Genomic DNA, 22,841 nt, shown 5'->3' with positions numbered 1-22,841 from the left:
AAAGTTCTTCCTTAGGGGCCCGATCCAAAATTTAGTGAATTGAATGGAGCCTTCCTACTGACTTTGATGGGCATTGGGTCAGAACAACAGCTCAGCCAGAAGTCATGTTCCTATTTGTCTCCCTGCCACATGTGTATTTCTGTGACCCCTCTGAGTGGATTCAAAGAGAGCAGAAGAGGAGTCAATGTTACTCTCCAAGCAACACTAATTCCTCTGGTATTTACCTGTGAAAAGGCAGTTTATTCAGAGGAATTTTGTCACATCAAGTGGCTGCTCCCCTTCTGTACAGTATACTCCTCCCCTGATCCCGTCTGGCAATTCCCTCTGATGTGCTGCAGAAGAGATTCCATCGGCTCCGTGGAAATATACCACAGACATGCTGCTCCCCCACTTCTGTAAGGAGGGAGTTTCTGAGTTGCTTCAATCTCTTGAAGGTACAAAGCCAGGGTTGGGGGAAGAAGGCTCAATATTTGCTTTCCAACTTTGGAATCACGTAAAAAAAAATCAATTAAAATGTAAATGTAAAAAGCGCCTGGTTCTACATATGCAGCTACCCGTTTATGCATGTGCAGTACATTTTGTGGGCAAAATCTAGTGATTAAAAAAATTAGTCCATAATACACAAAATTGTTTTAACACCATTAAGTGTTGCTATATTTTAAAAAGAATTCAGGAGCTGATCATTTTTAAAATACTGTTAAGCACCCTCTCCACTTCCTGTCCCAAACTACTACACGCTCTTAAACAGCGCTGTATTTTATCGAAGATATTCCTGCAGTTCAGTGGTAGGTGAAGTTATCCCTTTACTGTGTTGCTATGTCAGTTCTGAGGAGCATGAAGATCTTTTGGAATGGAAAACACTATGTAAAAACAACATGTGTGAGTTGTGTTAGTACACTCAGCATTGTACAAAACAAGTAATTTAAGTTATTACTTACGGATTAACTTGTACCTGGTGTAACTCCATTAAAGTCACTAGAGTTACACCAGGGAGGAATTTGCTACTCGATCCTGAAAACAGTTTTAAGATGGTCTTGGTTCACTTGGACTAGAAGAACCATGCTGAAATCTTTTCAAAGCTGTTTTAATCTAACGTTGCTTGAAGCATGATTCCACTGCACGAGTAGATACACCAAAGCAAGGGAAGTAGAGACTGAGATGAGCCAACAGTGAGATGTTCTAGAGGTCTGAAGTAAAGAAAGTGATATCTGAGCTCTAGCAGGCTAGGAAAGCAAATCTTCAGCTAGATGCCTAGAGAGGCAAACCACAACATAGCCAAATAGGTTTGCTGTTGAAATGCCAGATGCTAATAATGTCATCACAAATTTATTCCCGACACCATCAGGAGTTACTCTCAAGGAGACATATTATGCAAGCAGCAAAAAACAATGAGAAAATCCCAAACTCCTGTTCTCCCCAGATTTCAGCCCCATCACACATAGCACAGAACTAAATGAGTTAACAAGAGCATGGAACTAAATGAGAACGAGAGAGAAAGCCAGATCCTCCAGAGTGGTGCAACAACTCTGCACTGATTCCCCAGTGGAATGTGGCCATGGGATTTTCACCTATGCCAACCCCCAATCCCTGCTGTCAGGAGAGGAGACATGGCCAGGGCTACCCAACCCCAACTCCCCATCCCCGTCTGGGAGTTGTTGGCATCTGGCACAACTTTAAAGACCAAAGGCTGCTTTAACTTATATCAGGGACGAATGTTGCACTCAACAGCCCCAAGATCGGCAGAGTGCTAGGGTGAGATTTACACCCCCTTTGAACCCTCCTCCCTTGCCTGTTGCTGTGTGCTCCTCAGACACAGCCAAGGATATGACCCACAGTCACACAGTGTTAATACCACCATATAAATCAGAGTCTTTCATGCAAAGAAAGAGAAAAGATAGTCCTGTGGTGAAGCCATTGGACTATGACTCCGGCGATCTGGATTCACGTACTGGCTGTGCTACAGACTTCCTGGATATGTCTACACAGCAGCCGGCAGGTGTAATTCACAGCATGGGTTGACATGTATACACTAGCTTTGCTCAACCTAGCGCCTAAAAATAGCAGTACGGCAGTGGTACTCCAGCTAGTCGCCCAAGTATAATCCCCCCTAGCCCATGTCACTGCAGCCACAATGCTATTTTCAGGTGCTAGCTTGAGCTGGAAATTATATTTGTCACCTGCTGTGTCCACATACCCCTGTGTCATTTAATCTCAGTGCAGCCCTTCTGCACTAGAGTGATTCTTTCACACTAAATTTACGTTAAATGTGTTATGAAACATTTGTTTAAAAAGAAATCCTAGATACATGCAAAGGTTGATTCCCCATTAAATGCTTTGGGGGAGCATTGATTGTTTTGGGGGCTTTTTTGGTTGTTTTCGGTTTTAGTTATTTTATTTTTATCTTTTAAACGTCCCAGAGGTCCTCATTCATGTTTGCGGAATTACAGCCTGCAAAATTCAAAGGCAAGCTCCTAAGGGAAACCTCTAAGTGTCTGAAACCACTAGTTTTGGTTTAGACTTGGGCATCCCTGCCTTTAAAATGGTCACAACTATATTTTATCTTTTTAAATATTTTAGTTCCAAATGATTTTTTTTTTACCACTGAATTAGAACATCCCCCCTCCCAAAGAGCCATCAGAATGGAAATACTTGCTCGATTGCCTCTATAATATAGTTGGATATATGCTCATATGTGCCAGTGTTTGTGCACGGCTTTTTTTCCCCTTAGCTTGGTCTTAAGATTTCAGTTATTCTGCAAACAAGCCCCAGGAGAGACACAATTACACTCCCCTGGAGACTGACCCCTTATAGTGCCCACCTGTAGCCAAACCCAGATAGCATCCCAGTGCAATGAATTAGCACTCTAAGATGATTAGAACAGCTCTGCACAACTCTATTTTATTGACACAATGAAGTGAGGACAGAAAAGGGCCTGAAATGAGAAAATCATTTCCATGCTGACTGAATTAAAAGAACAAAAGAGCTCCTTGCAGTTGCAGCATTCAATTTGTCGGAAAAAAAGGAAGCCACTTAATGGATCACAATAGATCTGAGCAGACAGATGAAATTTAAAACTTCAGCATGAGTGTGATTAGCAGCCAAACATATTCTAAATTATTTCCTCCATATGCATAACTTAGTCTGATTGTTTAGTTCTGTGATTTGCAAAAACACTGTGCAAGGTGTTATCTTCTAAATATCCTTGCATTTCATTTTTCAGAATCACAGAACATTGGTTTATTGTACCGTAATGCATTTGGTTACAACGTAAATTTAACAAAAACTGATGCCTGCTATGTTTTCATTACACTTCCAGTTCTAGAAATGAATTAATAGAGTATATTATAAGGAAAAGAATAATATAAGATCACCTTATTCAAAAGGAGACTTAAATTGATTATAAATAATGTTCATTATTCTGCACTGTTTAATAGAAAATGAACATACTGTGACTCCATGTGCTAGTGAAATGTATTAGTTTGTGCCATGATAAACAGCCCTCTCATTAAATTTCAGTTTAAGCGAACAGTAATAAGACAAAGAATACAGACTATTAATGGGGTTCCTGTGACTGATGTATATAATTACCTGCAAAAGAGATATGCAATTTACTTTGAGGGTTTCAGATCAAAAGCCACTCATCTGTATCATTTTTTTCTAGTCAGGAAATATACCCGTAAAAATAAATCTGTGAAACAAATGAGAAGGATCAGTATTTTATGCTCACAACCCCTAATTATTTAAAAGTCTGAAATTGATACAGTGCTGCTTCAAAACACAAAACCCATTGCAACTGTCAAAATATTCTAGTTTCCTAGTTGTGATTTACATTTTCTAGGAAATTACATATACTTAAAAAAAAAGAGAGAGAGAGAGAGTGCCCTGGGCTCAATCCTGCAAGCATTTAGGCACATGAATAATTTGACTTCCCTGAATAGTACTAGTGACTTCAACGTTTAAGGGTTTGTTAGATGGGATCCTTAATTTGCCACACAAAATAAAAAACACTGGGACAATATTTACATATCAACTAAATATTGAAGGCCTAGAATGGCACTGAAGCAAAAGGAAATCTTTTTCTTAGTCGCCTTATTAATGTCAGAATATTATGACTAACTCTCCCACTCTATATAGATTTATTTTATCAACATGTTTAAAACAATGTACTTGATTTTTCTCAGTTGGTTTTCAGTTTTAAATGTTCACTTGTGCTGTTAACAAATTGTGGCTATATCTAAACTAAATGAAGCAATAAATAGTGGAGGAATTACAAGTGCTTACAAAAATTTGAAGTGGCATAAGTCTAAGGAGAAAGTTAAGATGAGTTTTGGTGGAGTTCATTGATGTTAGCTGCTATTATTTATTCAACTAAGAAAGTTCCACAAGAGTAAATAACCAAATCATTCAAAGGATGATTGACACAGTATGACTTGTGGTTAACAACCTTGCCATGAATGCCTGAGATGTACTTTGGTTTGGGAAATTTTATTGATACCTATACAACTTGTAAATATTTTAGATGATTTTACTCTAAAAAAGTTTCACAGGGGTAAGCATCCGAATCATTTAAAGGATGACAAACTAGAAAGGTTACTGTAGTAGTTTCTCTTTTTTTCCATCAGCTGAACTAAGAGTTTTATGTATAAAAACATGTATTAAGCTTTGAGATATTTTAACAAAATCAACGTAGTGTAACTTTGCTGACAGCTTGTCACATTTCACTGACTGTCTGTCTGGGATACTGTGATAACATCTGCATTCACTCAGTACAAGAGCTTAGCATAAGACAAAAAAGTAGGCCCTGCCACATAATGTTCCATCATTCTGTCAGTTCTGACATGTCATCTGAATTTTTTGAATCACTAAACACTTTTGGGACTCTGGTCCTTATTATCTTTCCTTAGTTTCTATACTCACTCTGCAACGCTGAAAAATGTAAAATCTGCAAACAAGGTAGTGGACGGCCCAGGCTTTTTGTCGTCTAATCCTTAGGTCCTCATTCATGCTCACTGTTAATCTCTTAAGACATTATAAAACTGTTAGACAAAGAAATGTGAATACCTCTGCTTCTCTCCAGAATGGGAGGAAACCAAAGAAAATCTGGATCATGCTAAGCTTTTCTTTTCACCACAAAAATGGTAACTTAAACCTGTTGCATCAAATTATTTATAATTCCCAACACTAAAGCAAATGGCTTTTTTCTCTCTCTCTCTGAAGAACAAGCATTGGCAATATCACAGGAGGAGGAATGCAACCGCAGATTTTTTCAATACACATCAAATGTGTCTGTTGCATGTAAAAAGTACTGCAAAGCCCATCAGAATACTGGCAAATTGGTTCTTCATCTCCCCACTGTTTAATGTTTGACATGGCATGGCATATAGTTTTTAACAGTCTTGTCATGAATGGCTTGAGATGTACTTTAAGGAATTTCTTTTGCTACCATGGCTGGCTTAATCCTGGTTTCATGGATCCCGGTTTAAGGTTGGCAGGGGGTCCATGGATCCATGGATTTGTGGGAAGAGGGTACTGGGATCCGCTATGGAGAGCAGGATGAACTTTGTCAAGGCAGGGTGCCAGAAATGCCACAAGTACATTTGCAAGAGGAGGGTTTTCATTTATTGGAGGCTTTTTGGCTGGATTTGATCAGGGCCCCATTTAGCCTTAATCCATCTCTGTTTGGAACTCTCAGCTATTTTAGATCATCATTTCCCTCTTCTTAACTCCCTTTACTGCGGGGAACATTAGCCTGTATACAATAGCTAGTCAAGCACCTATTTTAAACCTATTTATACACAATTCAAACCCATTAAAATCACACCAGAAATAATATTGTTGCAAGCCGCTAGATTTTAATCAGTAAAGCTGGTCTGAAAACCAGTTTGGAGGGGAGGGGGGGAATGGGTTTTAGTTTTTTTGTTTTGTTTTGTGGGGGGAGGGGGGGGTTTGGAGGGGTGCTTTTGTAAGCATGAAAAGGGGAATCATTTTAAAGGATGCGGGCTGCAGGTAGCAGACAAAAAGTATCAATAAAATAGCACAAGCCTCTACATCCAATATGTACAAACTTTAGTAGAATTTTACTTCTCATTTCTGCTCAGCTCTTGTACCTTCATTCACACAGCAGGAAAGTAACTGATAAATTAGATTTCTAATCAGTTTAGCAAATATACTACAGCACACAACAGAACTCTTTGAAATTAAATGCTAGGAAAGTAAAACATGAGCTAATCATTAATTTGAAGCACTACTGTACGGGCTTGTCCACACATAGAGTTGAAAGTTTAACTCTAGGTGCAATTTTAAACTGACATAGTTCAATTTGTTCAAAAGGTTATGGAGAGAATCTCTTATTTCAGGTTATGCCAAGTTTATTTTGGTTTAGCTTAAGTTAATTAGGAACAGATTTAAAATAAATCAAAATAAACCACTCTCAAACCGAAATAGTGTACACAGAGGGGTTTGCACCAGTTCAACTAAACTGGTTTAATTAAAACGGTGCAGGCATGTGTGTACACAAGGCTACACCAAAAGAGTTTCTGTTTCTTGCTGCTACATCTCTTTTTCTGAACATTTGTGAAATTGCCACAGCTGATAACACTTATTAAAGGTTCTATTTGTTATTTTAGAAAAGTGTATACATATAAAATCAGCAATTCTCCTCTTACCTCCACACAATAGGGTATATCAGCTCACTGATTTTTAAGCAAAACTTTTAACTGAAATCAAGCAGAGAGCATATAATGACATGTTTTGATTTAAAATTGTTGGCATGATATGGGTGTGTGTGTTGCAGAGTTTCAAAACGTTTTACCAAGCTGTAATATTTCAGTAGGTTTCATTTGCATTGGATTTAGGACAAAAATCTCAAACTTGGTGCCTAACTACAGGCACTTAAAGTCAGTATTTAAGAACCTAAATAGGCAGGCTGACTTGGATGAGTGTAGCGTACCAGGAGCTCCCCATGAAGTCAACAGGATTACTCTTTTGAATAAGTCCTACTCAGTGTGAGTAGGGGCAGAAGAATCAGGTCTTCGGTTTTTACTCAATTCTCACCAAGGCAAAATTCCCAGCGAAGTTCAACATCAGTGGAAAGGGAGCAATTAACTGTGGTGTCAATTTCCCTGAGTAAGATCTGAGCAAAAATGGACACAACTTTGATCCAAGGACTTGTTCCATAAAAAAATTCCACTAATTACATTCAAAAAATGATTTGAGAAAAATATACTTTTAAAAGTAAGTAATGGGGCCCAATTCTGCAAGCTGCTGAGCCCTTCCAGCACAGTGCTGAGCACCCCTATTTCCCAATGACTTCAAGTAGGGCATTCCAGACAGAGGAGGGGATATGGAAGGTGCCAGAGGCAAGACTGGGCCCATATAAGAGAGTAGTAAGGCAGGAAGCTTGGGTGGAGTGAAGGAAGCAAGAAGGGGAGTTGGAAAAGATGAGATCAGAGAAACACGCAGGAGCACAGCCTTGAGGAGCAGGACTAAGAGATTGAAACATATGCAGTGGATGAGAAGAACCCAGTGGCGGAATTTACAGAGGAGAGGAACCTGATCAATACAGTAGGCAAGGAAGATGATTTTCTCAGTAGCAAACTGTGGAGGAGTGAAGTAAGGATCGGGGATGCCAGAAATGAAAAGTCTGCAGTAGTCAGGACACAAGTTGAGCAAGTCTGCTTAAGTGAGGGTTACAGGAATGGAGAGGACAGCTTTTAAGAAAGTTATACAGGAGGAAACCACAAGCTTTCTCAAAAGCCTGAATGCAGTGAGTGAAAACTGACACCAAGGTTTCGAGGGTAGGCAACCTGGAGTTACCAAGGGTACTGAAGGTGGAGGAAGAAGAGAGATCATGTGGAAAGGGGAAGATGAGGAGGCTGGTGGTGTTTGCCATGTTTTGTGTGATTTTGTGGTGGGGCATCCGGGCTAAGATGCATTAGGAAGGATCAGAACCAGGGAAGCACCGCACCACCCACACAAGACATATGTTTGATTTTGTTTCTCATTTTTCAAATTAAAAAAAAAAAAAAAAAAAGAGGCTGGAAGGTGAGGAGAAGGAAGAAACTGTGATTGAAATCTGATTCTCGAATAGATGTGCCTTTATCAGTGTCCAAATTGTAGACCAAAGATCTCAACACAAGAAGAAAATCAGCCTCTCAGCATAGTTCTAGAAAGGGATGCATATGTAGGTGTGGGCTTATGTGTGAAACAGGAAAAATACTTCAAGCAACATGCCAAGGGAACCAGTCATATTACTATTTTTATTTTCTTTAAGTAGCTTCATGGAGACACTACCCCTACCTACCTAGACAGGGTTTTTCTTATCACTGGATTGTTTACATCTTTCCATACTAAATGCTATGACTGCATGTTAAATATTTTACAGGTAAAAATGCACTGCTGTATTTGAAGGCCTCTCCATTTACATGCACAAAATACTAACAATATATGCAAAATTAGCATTTGAATGAACAATTACTTGTTCTGCATATTCAAATGGAGGCGTTTGCGTGAAACAATATCTGTCCCTACAAATATTGTGAGTGCAGTTAAGGGGGCTGCTGAAAATTTGGCCCTAATTACTGTCTTTAGTCAATACATTTATAACCACTTTTGCTGAACCTGTCACATACTAGCACCTTCGTCCGCCACCAAGATAGACTCACGTTTTTGCATAAAAGCTATATTGCTACTATACTTTTAAAACTTCCACTGTGACCCCTCTCCTCTAAAAGACAAACATCAGACAATCATACTGTCACCTCAAATCTCATGAAAAACATAACATGGCTGAATCTCCAAAATGGAAAATCTTGAGGCAAAGTGGTATTTTCTCATCCCAGCACACAGGGAGTTATGGAGGCAGTTCCCTATACGTTAGATTGATGGAAATGGTCAACGTGCTGGATTTGAGAAGTGCCAGGGTGTTGTTAGTCGCAAGTTGGATAGGCAAACAAAAATTAATTTAAAATAAAATCTGAGATAAATAAATAGCCATATTCTTTTGACAAGCAGATTTACTAAATTAATTTGCAGTCAAGGAGATATTATAGTTAAGAATGTGCCCTGCTACAAAAACCACAGTTACATACAGGACTCCAATGTAACAGTTCATGAAAAGAAAAGGCAAATCTACCTCATCAAGTTAAGACTAAGAACAACAGTTAGGGAAACCCATTGTACACAAAAGCCCCTTTTTGCTGCAGGCTTCACCTGATGAAACGTTATGTCTTTCATTTTCCTTTTGTGGGATCTTTTACATCTTTCCATGCAAAACACTACGACTGCACTTCAAATGCAAAGCTATTTCACATTTGTATTTTTTCCAAATTAATGCTTATTTTATGCTCCAAATGTAATGAGATCACATACAAAATATGCTTGATTGTGACAACCCATGTCTTCACTCCTATGTATGCCACCTACTGTTCAGCTAGGAAACATTACAGCAGTCACATCAATAAAACTTCCTATTAATATTCTCGTGGGTGGAAATACTCTGTTAGCCAACTTTTTTTTTTTCCATTCTTTACTTCCAGATACATATGTTTTTGGAACATTCTGAAAAACAGAGTTTATTCTTCAGGCCCTAAAAAGCAGAGGATTTTTTTAAAGTTTAGTGAAATCTTTATTACACCAAATGCCTGGATTTGAGTAGTTCTGTTACAGTGTGTACTGCTTTGAATGATAAATGTCAGCCTTGTCTCCTCTGAAGTGCATGTGTTCATACTGATTACAATTTATCATATATTGGCTGCACAAGACAGCTCTTCATTTGCTTCTCTTTAATGATGATACTCTCTTTCTCCCAGCATACATGCTTCATCTCATCTGTGCTTGTTGGGCCATCAAGGGAACACCTTTGTTTCATTTAATATGTAATTTTCACCTCTGACCCAAGAAACTAGTCTTAGGCTTCCTGAACTTTATTGCCTGTTAATAGACTGCTGGCTCTCTTTTCTGTAGCAATAGAAATGGTGGAGAGACATTTAATTGAAAAAGACTCACAAAGCTGGAGTCTGAAAGGCAAAGTCAGAATTGTTTAAAAAAAAATAATCCAGAAATAATGTTTGAAAAGCTTTTGATATTCTTTACAAGTTTGTACCCCTTTATACAAATAAGAAAGACATCACAGATTTAATTATCTACTGAAGGAACAATAGCATAATACTCTGAATAGTGCTAAATGATTGATCTGGTAATTCATCTTCTCCATACAACTATCTATGCATTTTGCTTCTTTCTAGTCATCAGAATGATGACATTAGCAATAATGTCACAGAGCGGTCTTGGGCTTTCATAAAATGCACACGGATGCTCTTTCCTGACCACTATTTAGTGACACGTGGTTATAATTTTGTCTGTATTTCTTTGTCATAGATTACTATTAGCTACATCTGTTCAATTAAAATAAAAAAGCACAACACAGCTAGAATCCAGTGGCTTTATATCAAAGGTAGCCTTTTAATGAAATAGAGAGATTTAATTTTTAACTGTTCTGATGAGTGAAAAATAGCTTTTTTTTTCCCCCTCCAGAAGTTGCCTGTTTTGTGAATAGTTAGGAAAGGACAGTATTATAACATAAGGGTATTACTGTACATAAAAAGGCATTATTAAAAATGATTTACTGTCCTGTGTTATGAAACTTATAGGAAAAGTGTGATAATATATGAAACTTGTTTATTATGGACTTCATATAATTTTTGAATAATACTGCTTTTTCTTTTGACAAGCGTAATAAACTCTGCTGGTATAGATATTTGTTGATTATCCCAAGTCAACTGTGTTGCTTAAAGAAACATGCCCAAACAATCAGCTTTTGACAACTGCATCTCCTGTTATTTACAATAGCCATCACAGTAATAACTCACCATTTCTATATTAATAAGGCAGTGAAATTTATTATGATGGTATTGAAAAGTTATTAAGTACTGCATCCCAAGTGACAAAGTACCACGGTACTGTCACTATCCAAAAGCAGTTGCCCATCCATCACCAAGCTTTCCAGATGGTCCTGCATCTTTATCGCTCCCAGGTTGGTGACATCACCTGTTCACCCACTCAAAATTGATGATGAAAGCAAACAGATCTATCTTACTTACATTTACCAAATCAATTTAATTTTACAGGCTGTGGCTTAGTGACATATTGACTGTTTTCCTTAATGGCATCTACTGTACTTAATGCAAGGAACTCATCTTTGAATACCGGCTTGTATAATGTGTCAGTTCATAATAAATTTTTTGTAACATATTTACTTAAGGAGAAGAATTATGATTGCTTGTCAGTTCTTTTATTAAATGTAATGATCATTCTCTTTTTGTTTTGTTTTTTCCTCCTGATTCTATCTTTCTAAAGACACAAACTGTAATTGTGTCTTATTGTCTTGTAAGGGGACATCTGACTTGGTCTTAAGGCAACTTTTCATCAAGTGTCAGGAATAAGACAAATTAATTCCAATCACTGGGGGTAGGGTAAACTGTCCTTACTTGGGCAAAATGCCACAGAAGTCAATGGGAATGTACCTCAGGACATATAGATGACCCCACTCATGGGAGAATTTATAAAATTGAAGACAAAGATAGTTTAAAGTTCCTCTTCTTCTTCCCAATTATTCTGTGTAGAAGGTAACAGCGGGATTTGATCTGAGGACAGGCAGGCAGTCCACAAGTCCCATTTGGTTCCCATGGCTCCATTATACCCCCTTCAGGAGTCAATTAAGCCTCAGACTGTATTCAAACCTCCACAACTGGGGGAGGGAAGGAAGGTACACGTCCCCTTGGTCCTATCTCCTCTGTGTATTGATAGGTGCAGAGAAGTAAAAGACAGTCCCAAGGGGTGGACGACCTCCTGTTTCACACGAGCAAGGACATATCTGAGAAGGTGTATACACTTCAGTCTGAAGAGGTGGGGAGAAATGATTGGTTCCTGAGTAAAAATTTTAGGGTAAGTCTATACAGCAACCAGACACCCATGGCTGGCCCATGCCAGCCGACTCAGGCTTGTGGGACTTGGCCTGCAGCATTGTTTTATTGCTGTGTAGGTTCCGAGCTCAGACTGGCGCCTGAGCTCTGGGCTCCTCCCCCTCCTCAGAAGGTCCTAGAGCCTGGGCTTCAGCCCAAACCCAGAAGTCTACACGGTGACGAAACAACTCCGCAACCTGAGCCCCACGAGCCCAAGTCGGATGGCACGAGCCAGCTGTGGGTGTCTTATTGCTGTGTAGACATGCCCTTAGTGTTTAACCTATAGAAGGCAAAGGAGAAGGCACTGCCTCCCATTTATAAAACTAGAAGACTGGGTTAGTTTCTATGGAAATATGCTGTTTTAAAAACATTCTTAAGAGGAACTTTCATATTAAAGCTGTGGGCCAAATTCTGTAATCCTTTGTTCTTACTCCACTCAAATCAATGAGCAGATAAAGCACTGCGGCATTTGATGCAATTGCACTAGTGATCAGGGGCTCAGACGCCACTGATCTGCTAGGCCATGCCATGGAACTGTTTTTTTTGTTCACATTAATTGGAGTCCATTCCTCACCCCTCAGCAATTAATGGTAGATGATGTAAGATATTGTGTCACTTCCCACCTTCTACACGTTACTCCACCTAGATCAAATGGGCCAAAAGATTTCACAGGATGAGCACCTTTTCTGAAGATACTTTTTATTTGCAAAGTAAATCCCCAATTAGAACTAAATTCTTTATGGCATATCTATCCATAGATGTATGAAGGCATTTATGTTATGCTCACCACTGTACTATTTGAGAACCTTAAGCTCTCTTATCTGTCTACATTAAATAGACTCTATACAGAGAGAAGACAGGGGGTGTCTGATGCTGTCAATCCTGCCTCTACCAGCATTCTTGATACATGTAAATGGCATCATCTTTTAGAATGACATTTTGCATATGAAGAACTCATCTAAGAATTTTCTACAGCACCAAGTACAATTAGTCACATCCTCACCACAGGACATGGATGCACAGAAAAGAAGGATTTAGACTGGCAGCATTGCCAAAACAACAATCCACGTCTTTTCTGCAGGCAACCACTCCTGCGTGTCAGCATCGTTTATCACAAGCCCCCTCACACTTAATCACAGCCATCAACATGTACTATGGGCTTGTTCCTCGGAGATGCTGAGCACTCTGGCCCTAATCCGGCAAAGCAGTTAAGCGCATGCTTAACTTTAAACATGTGAGTAGTCATCTTGATGTTCAGCCAATGCTTAAAAGCTTCGCCAGATCAGGGCCAGAGCGCTCAACACCTTGCAGCACTGAGCTCTAAATGAGACGAACGAATATCTAAATAATGGGGAAAAGGAAAACAAATCACTGGCATCCGTGGCTGTCAAAAACGTGCTGTCTGCTCCTTGCACTGAAGGGTAGAACTGAGGAGTTGTCATCTGAGAGAGAGCAGAATAGGCCCCATCACACCATCCTAGTGGGCAGATCCTACCCCATCATCACCAAAGTGGCTACATTTTTTTTTTAAACAATATGATCGCCCCTGGTCTGCTTGTTGTTTCCCCCAAATGACAACAGTTGGCCTAATATGGAGCTGCTTTATGTAACAGTTATGTAAATCATGGTCAGGATTTGACTTTAAGTGAGTGCGGTGCTCATGAAAAGCACCAGATAGACAACAGTGGAAAACCAAAAGTCCTATTTAACAACAAAGCAAGCAGAGCACAGAAAGGAGCAGTGCAAGATTCCCACATACCCCATAAAATCATCCCTATTTCTGGAGGACACTATCCAGAAATAAAAGGAAGCTTTTTATCTTTTGTTGTTGTGGTTATCTATTGTAATGGATTTATAAGACCATATTCTACTGGTGTAACACTGGAGTAACTTCATTAACTTCAGTGGAGTTACTACTGGGTTTACACCAGTGCGAGGTCAGAAACTGGTTCACAGAAACTGGACTGAAACCATCAGCTCAACTCACATCAACCACCAGATAAATTGTCAGCTGGCAATGACAGTCAGCCATGACCAATCAGCCAGATTTGATTATGAGACCTAGAGATGACTGACACTGTATCCAACTGCCAGCCTCTGGAGCCGTTCAGTTCCCCAAAACGTATAGAATTTTAAATTTTCAAGAAGTAATGGAAATACCTTCGTCACACACAAACCACCTTTTTAGATGATGCTTAAAAATTTGCCAACTGTCTTATATAACTAACTGACCTCAGTGTTTACACTGTTTGTTGTGAATAGAATGATAGGAGTTTTTAAGGGGTACTGGTCACACACCTGTTGAGTAGACAGTAAAGCATGTTGTGGGTAACAGAAAAGAGAAATCCACTAATCCACTAATACTCATGGAGTTACTTTTGATGAACACAAATATGTAGCTGAGCCTGGCCCTAAGACTTTTTTCAATTGTTTAGGAAGGAGATTCATGACAATGAATATTCTAAGACGTCTAATGCGTCAGTCTCAAACTTCTTTTGTAAATTAAAGATATTTTTCTTGCCATTGGTTAATGTTGTATATAAGTATAACTAATCCCCTTTCTACATTTTATACAAAGTTTCATGATTCTCATAGATCTCGCTGGAGCCCCTTCCAATCCAGATAGCATAAATTTGTTTAAATTTGTTTAAATTTTGTACCATTTCTACCTTCCTAAAATAGAAATCAAGTTTTAAGATAAACAGCATCTAAAACCATTGTAGATAAATTATGTTCCCTTGAACATGACTTTAAACTATCTATGCCAGTCAGGGATCTGAACTGAATGCTCAACATACTGTAGAAAATTCTTGTGATAGATATGTACATTTGTTTTAGTGAACTGTTTAGAGGTTCCTTTCATAGTCCTCTCCAAGTTGTTTTTCCTAGCAGGGCAGGAACCATGATGAAATTGCTAAATGTGTGTTTCCTTGCTTGTTTTTGTTTTAAAAAAAAAAAAAAAAAAAAAAAAAAAACCAACAGTCCTTAAAGACTTGTTTTCTTTGTTGATTAAGTAGCAGTCAATTTTCCCTTTTTAAACAATCACTGAGCTACAGCTACTTGGCCCCAACAGACGACTGGGCTGCTGGCAAATACTAAAACCACAGTGACAAACTGCAGAAAAGCTTGACCTTTACCCTTGTCCGGTGACCCCTTGTTCGATTTGTACTTTAGCTAACCAATGCCTGATTAGATAATGCTCAGCGCTAAACCCACAAAATGAGATAAAATTCAAATTTATGGCTTTTCTTTTAAATTGGTGAACACTCACTCTAATCATGACCCACGCACAACTACACCACAACACATTCTTTTTGTCCCACAGCACATTTTATAGCTCAAGTATATAAATGGACACAATGGACTTCATTCTGCAGAACTTGCAGAGGCAAAACGCTGCTTTGAGATCAGTGGTTTTGCCAGCTGGAACACTGAAGGAACAGGCCCCATGAAATTCCTCGGTGTGCTGCATAGGCAACAGCAAATGTTTTTCATATCAGCTAGCTATCTATCTGCAAACCTACTATTGCAGTTCCTCCAGTTTTCACTCCCCTGCACACCTCCACCAGCTAGCCCTCGTGTTAGCTAGAAATGAAGTAAAGACACAAAATTTGGATCAAAGTTACAAATGCTCCAAGTTTCAGAGGTGCTATGACTCAGGATATTATTAAAGATAACAGCCATTTCCAAAATGTGGAACCAGATCCAACTTTAGATTTCAATGCACATTCCCATTCCAAAGTGTATGAGTGTTCTGTGCTCAGATCTGGAGTTTCAAGATCATCCCACCTATCAGCACTAAACAGTTGCCAAGAAGAAGCACATCTTGGAAATTTTTAAGTCAAAATTTGCACTGCTCTATCCCCATAACTTCATACAACACAAAGAATAATGTTCAGAGTTCATTCAAGAAATACTAACACAACCACTATTTTTTTTCTCTTGACAAAAGATTCCTCCTTAATTCTTCATATATATTAGAAAAAAGGCACTGTGATTATTATAACATGATCATATTGTTTCACCTTAACCTCAAAAAGAAGTCAGGTTTATGAAGGAAAAGAATAATTTCTCAATAATATAGTTCTTCTTGCTGTAATTGTAAAAATATCAATTCCTAAGCACAAAATAAGTACACAGACATTAAGCAATGTTTAAGTCTTGCCATGTATGTGTAGCCCGTCTGCCAGGTGGAGACGGCAGCAAGTAGGACCAAGTACAATATAAAGGGGTTCCTCTTAACAATACAAACAGAACCAATTTGAGCCCCACCCAGTAACCTGGGAAAACTTAATTCCACCCGTGATTGCTTCTAAGAGGCAATACTTCTCCATTTGCAAGCATTGAGTCTGTTTATAACAAAAAAGAACTTTAATTCAAAGTGAAAGGGAACCGAGCATTAATTTGGGAAAACACCACAACCACGTCCATAAGCAAACTCAACCTCACAGCGCATTGGGCAGTGTCCTTTGCCTCAGTTTCCCACCTTGCAGTGGGAAAGTCTGACGAATGAATGTCCAGTTAGCACATCGCTCCCTTCTCTCTCCGCTGCACCCCACTCACACTTGGCCGTCCTTGGTTAGCAAAGACCTAGAGTTCAGAGACGCATTCACAGGGTCCACCTCCCACCCTCTGCTGCTTCCTCAGCAACTGGCTTACAGCTGCCGCTGTTTCTCTGCCGCTGCTGACCACAGATGGCGGCTGTCCTCTGCTGCCATTGCTTCTCTGCCGCTGCTGGTTGCTGTGTCTCTCCTGCTGTTAGCGCCGCTGCTTGCTGCTCCCATGATGTTCTGAGGTTCTGCCACTTAACTCAGCGCTTAGTGATTTCAGCAGGTAGTGGGGAACTGCATAGCCAGGGCAGTCTCTGTGTTCACTGTCCTCACACAAGGTCTAAGGCTTAGCTCCTAGACCAGCTCAGCAGTGATGTCAGCTCTAGGAATCACAAGCTGGAAACAAGGACTCTCAGTTGAGCCTAAACTGTTCTGTCATTAAACACTGGAGAAGGGCAGGTCAAACAGTGTCTAAGGGTAGGTCCACACTGCCGGGCCTGCGTCAGGCTGCACGGATTGATGCAGTGGAATCAATTGAGCAGGCAATGGAGACCCGCACAGTCAGTCCTGGACGTGCTCTCCGGCCGACACAGTAAATCCACACCCCCCCCCTGAAAAGAGTAACACCGCTTCGACCGGAGGGCGTTTCCCATCGACGCAGCACAGGGGAGACGCCGTGGTAAGGGAACATTAGTAAGTCGACGGGAGATACGCAAGTTTCAGTACATAGCTTACGTATCTCCCATCGATGATGCCGGCAGTGTAGACCAGGCCTAGAACTCTTTGGGCACAGTCCGCACCTCCAGGTTGGAACACCTGCCCCCCCCAACTCTCCACTACACTGGGATATGGCATCCCCTACCCTTTGCTTAGCAAGTGAGGTTTAGTTTAGGGTGACCCCCTCAATCAGGGCATGTTAAGCACATCCTTTACAATAAGGATAACCCCATGCATGTTTCCTGCGTGATTCAAAAGGAGAAGTTGAATACATTGCATAGCTGCATGTGGGAAAGTAGCCTGGGTATGGTGAAAAACCATTTTTAGCCTAGGAAACCAATGAGCACTTACTCACAGCACTTATAACTGGGCTTCTCCCAGGGAAAAGAATAGTAGCAACAGTCATACGCCGCCATCCACCATCCTGCAATAGCAAAAGGGTGATACTCCTTTTTCCCTTGAGCCAACACAACACACCCTTTCTTACTTCTCCACTACACACAGAACTATCCAAATGTTTTATAATAAAAAAGAAGACGACAATGATGACAGCAGGAAGATCAATGCACTACACGGTACAAGCTCCTTGGGAATCACTGTTGGGAAGCAGATAAAAATATCCACTTTCTGTAAAGTGACTAAAATCTGCAATTATCCTGTAGAGTCATCAAGGCTCAATCTTGCTCCTACTGAAAATAAAGACCAAACAACCATTTGACTTAAGTGAGAGCAGGATTGAGCTCAGTACACCTACCCAGTAAGTAACACACACTACAATACCTGATAGGATGGGAGAACTACAGGAGGAGGTGGCTAGTCTGGGGGGCACCCATGCATAGAACGAATTCATTGAAAATATTCAGATGGAGACCTCCTAGGTTGCAGAAGCAATCCAGAGGGAAAGAACTGCAGTAGCAGTACCAAGGGAGGAGGAAATGGCTCCTTCAGAGGGAGGAAGCTACATTGACAGGGTAACAAGCCTTGTGGACGGGCGGGAAGCAGTAAAGGTGATATATCTCAAATTTAATAAGGTTTTTGATACTGTCTCACATGACCTCCTCATAAACAAACTAGAGAAATAGAGCCTAGAGGAATCTAGTATAAGATGGGTGCACAACTGATTGGACAAGCATACTCAGACAGTAGTTAACAATGATTCACAATCGAGCTGCAAGGGCATATTGAGTGGGGTCCCACAGGAATCTGTCCTGGGTCCAGTTGTAATCAATATCTTCATAAATGATTTGGCTAATGGCATAGAGAGTATGCTTATAAAGTTTGCAAACAACACCAAGCTGGGAGGGGTTGCAAGAGCTTTGGAGGACAGGATTAGAATTCCAATTGATCTTGACAAACTGGAGAAATGGTCTGAAATAAATAGGATGAAATTCAATATGAATAAATGCAAAGTACAACACTTAGGAAGGAATAATCCATTGCACAAATACAAAATGGGAAATGACTACCTAGGAAGGGGTACTGCAGAATAGGATCTGGGGGTTATTGTGGATCACAAACTAAATGAGAATCTACAGTGTAATACTGTTGCAGAAAAAGCAAATATCAATCTGAGATGTATTAGCAGGAGTGTTGTAAGCAAGACACGAGAAGTAATTCTTCCACTCTATTCAGCACTGATAAAGCTTCAAGCTGGAGTATTTGTGTCCAGTTCTGGGCACCATACAAGATGTGGACAAATTGGACAAAGTCCAGAGGAGACCAACAAAAAAGATTAAAGGTCTAGAAAACATGACCTATGAGGAAAGATTGACAACACTGGGTTTGTTTAGTCTGGAAAAGAGAGAACTGAGGGGGGATATGATAACAGTCTTCAAGTATGTAAAAAGGTTGTTACAAAGAAGAGGATGATAAATTGTTCTCCTTAACCATTGAGGACAGGACAAAAAGTAATGGGCTTAAATTGCAGCACGAGAGATTTAGGTCAGCCATTAGGAAAAATTTCCTAACTGTAAGGGCAGTTAAGCACAGGAACAAATTCCCTAGGAAGGTTGTGGAATCTCCGTCATTAGAGGTTTCTAGGAACAGACAGACAAAGACCTGTCAGTGATGGTCTAGATAACACTTAGTCCTGCCTCACTCAGGGGACTGGACTAGATGACTAATAAAGTCCCTTCCAAATCTATATTTCAATTTTTTCAGTTTCACAGTTAGCAAGGTGACAAGAAAAGTCTGCCTTCCAAGGGTTGTAGTTAGACATAAACCAACGGCACTTTTCTCCTCAGCCTCCCTGCCACTGTCCTCCCTTCGTTACTCTCTACAGCATCTGTCTCCCTCTTATGCTAGCAACATTCTTTCTATGACTCCCAACCTAAAGATGACAGGAGCCAAGATACTCCTGTTGTCTTAATCCTGACCAAGCTCTGCTGTCATTATTGGAAGACTACTTTTTCTGTGTTTGAAGTCAATAGTCGCTGTGCCATTGTCTTCCACAGAAGCACATTGGGCCAATTAACTAAGGTATGGAGGACCTTGTGTTAGTCTTTCAACAATGAGCTTAATTTAATCTTTTAAAATGTCAGTGGCCAATCTGGATACACGTCTACATCAAAGCAAACACAAGTTTATCCAGAATGAAAAAATAAGTTAGATTGATGCATGCTCCCTGCACGCTTGCTTTGTTTGCATTTGGTATTAACTCACCTTTAGAAAAAAAATTCTCAAAACTCAAAACAAAAATGGCCATTTTTTCCTGTTGAAGTGAGTAATATAGATGGGGTATTAGCCTGGACTTTGGGTATCCTGGATTTGGTTGATTTATTTTGTAAAGTTACCAATTGCCAGCATTTAGGTTTTTCCCTCTCAATTTGTAATAAATACACTTATTTTACTGGCTGGAAGAAATACGGTATTCTGCTGTTCACCTGTTTTTAGCATCCTCTATGGTTGCAAAGCATTTGTAGGTGGATGATCAAGTTCCAATTTATTGTTAATTTTACGTGGTTTTCACTGAATACCAACAGTTTAGATTTATTGGGAAAAGTGAAGAACACTTTTTTCAGCTTTCCCAAATAAATATTCCTGTTCAGATGTGGAGACGGAGTCCTTCTAGTTTTAGAATGATCTGCCTTCAGAGCACCCAATTTTTTCTTATCAAGAACTGTGTTCGTTGTTCTGCCAAAAAGGTTTTGAAATTAAAAGAAACCTGAGTCACTAAAAACTAGAATATTCATACCTATATTTAAAGGTAAAACCAAAATGCCAGGTCCTTAACTGGTGTCAATCAGCAGCTGTGAGTCCTTAACTAAAATCAGAAGCAGTCGATTGAGTTCATGGAGCTGTGCTGCTTTACATCCCCTGAGGATCTGGTCCAAAATGTGTTTGTTTTGACTTGTGTTCAACTCACATTTAAGATGATGTGACAGCAATTTTTTTAAAACTTCCGTTATCAATTCATGAGCTTAATTGTGGCGTGGCTAAAACACAACTTTTATGACTTCCTGGTGCCTTGTTCAAAGAATAAAGATTTCTCACCAGTAATTATATTGCATAAGGGTCTGTTAATTTTATAGAGTTCTGCCAAGTCTATAATTTCTCTTGACACTTTTCTGTCATATTGTCACAGGTTTCACAAGTGTTTAAACAACTGGATGGAAAGTTTGCAATGAAAGCACTGAATATTTATTGATGGTTAAAAGCAAACCAAACATTTATGATCCACCATGTGTTCTGAGGGCCATACTCCACAATATAACTTCATTTATTTGATCTCTGGGTAAGTAAAACTCCCAGTTTATCAAAGGTCCATCATACCCCTGAGAGCAATGCAAACTAATCATTTATCCCCCACTTATCAGAGTCTGTTGTCCCAATGAAAAACAAAAATGGAAAATTGGGATTGTACTGTATTTTTACTTCACATCTTTCAAAGCATGAAGTTAATGCAAGAATAATTTTTATGTCACATCAGACCAACGCTGAGAAAAACACCTGAATTTTTTTATCTAGAATTTTTATCTGAGCCATAAACAGAGTCCTCATGCTCCCCAGAGTGCAAGGGACTAACTACCCGAAAGGAGCTAGAGCCATGGCTGTGCCACCCATAAAACCCAGTAGTGGTATGACCCGTCATAAAGAGGTGCACACACTGCTCTCCTTCAGGCTGTGGAGCTGCGATGCCTCCAGTAGGACTCTGGCAGGCCTCAGTGAGGAGCAATGCCATTTCTAATGTGGGGCTGTATTTATGAGGCTGAGGACCTAATCCTACACCCATGGAAATTAATAGCAAAGCTCCCATTGCCTTCAATGGAAGTAGAATCCAAGTCTTAGGCTTCAAAGTCTGAAAACCACCATGTTTTGCCACTGTAATTTAGCAAAATAATGAGGCTCTCTCAGGCCATTCTAAATGCAGTCAAGAAAAATCAGTGATTCTGGTGACTAAAAGAAGCTTCCAAATTTTTTAAAACAAGTTACATAATTTCATTTGCAGATCTTTCTCCTAATCCCATGTCAGATTTCAGAGCTTTATGAAAACAAAATGTAATTGCCACATAAAAGTTCAAGTAAGTGACTGCCTCCTCTTCCTACCACAGAAGAAAGGGTGGACCGTGGATTTGATATTTAAGTTGAAGAATGGTGATGATTCTCTGCATGTTTTTATATTTGCATGTACACTTTTATTTTCTTCCATAAAATGTCAAAAGACCCAATCTAGCTGTTCGTATGCATACAAAATGAGCATGGACTTCAACAGCATATCCTCTTACTCTACAAATATGTCTGCGTTTGTAAACTTTAACGACAGTTCAACAGAACAAAATAAGTTGAAGTTTCTTACCTCCCAACCATAACTGGGATCTTTCAAATTTGATTGCTGCTCTCCCACATATGGCCCAAATTTTTCACCTACTTCAATCTTCCTTTTGGTCCATATCCCTAATCCTGCTCCAGGCACACTTGACTCTCGGAGCTCAAACTCGGAAGGAATGGCAATGTTATCGGGAATGTATATGGGAGCCTTGTAAGGAGACCCCTCCTTTGGTGTGAATGCTTCACTGGATGTTGCTGGAGAAGATGGCTCTTGGACACTGAGGGACAGCTTACTAGCCTCTCCGTCAGCCTCTGGCATTTCCTCCGAAGGAACTTCAGGGAAGCTTTCATATAAACATTCATCACCTGAAAATGAATCCAAATGTTACGAATTATATTAGCCAAATGTGCTGAAGGGTTTTGACTTTAAACCCTTTTAATTTGTATGTTAAGCAGCAAAGACAGTTTGCTAGTTCTATGGCACCTTCATCAATCACTAATACTGCAGTAGATCCTAATCCTGACAGGTGCTGAGCAATCTCTCCACTGTGGAGCTGTGTATGTTCTCAGAACCAGGCCAGAGTCTCTTACCATCCAAAGTAGTTTATACAACTGTATACAAGTGCTGTCATCAATGACTGAATTACACACATGTGTAATGTGTTGCCAGTTGCCCAATATGATCTGCATATAGCACTTTAAACAATTTCCTCTTTGAAATTACTATTGAAAACTGGTTATTACAAATTACAAACAAAATCCCAGCCAAATGAAAATTAGGAAGGCTTTCCTGGATTTTCACTAAGGGGACAATGGCTCAGACTCAATCTAAAATATAGGGGGGAAA

General features: G+C 39.7%; 1 protein-coding gene across 10 annotated transcripts in view; it reads right to left on the bottom strand.

The window, feature by feature from the left end:
- The window catches only part of MECOM (MDS1 and EVI1 complex locus), a 452,391-nt gene that overhangs the window by 224,499 nt on the left and 205,051 nt on the right, over positions 1-22,841 (bottom strand). For 9 of the 10 annotated variants that reach the window (XM_067536644.1, XM_067536640.1, XM_067536637.1 and 6 more), the window contains one exon: positions 22,023-22,360. In XM_067536644.1, the coding sequence (XP_067392745.1) occupies positions 22,023-22,313 (291 nt within the window). In that variant the 5' untranslated portion in view covers positions 22,314-22,360. Of the gene's footprint in view, positions 1-938; positions 1,054-22,022; positions 22,361-22,841 lie in introns of those variants that run through there. The other variant, XM_067536646.1, reaches the window with a different exon arrangement.

The sequence above is a fragment of the Emydura macquarii genome, unplaced genomic scaffold (assembly GCF_026122565.2).
Source record: "Emydura macquarii macquarii isolate MOO-44397 ecotype Brisbane River unplaced genomic scaffold, CSIRO-AGI_Emac_v2 contig_3603, whole genome shotgun sequence".
In the NCBI taxonomy this organism is placed as follows: domain Eukaryota; kingdom Metazoa; phylum Chordata; order Testudines; family Chelidae; genus Emydura; species Emydura macquarii.
Note: the sequence above shows the minus strand (reverse complement) of the source record. Positions and strands in the feature narration are given on the sequence as shown.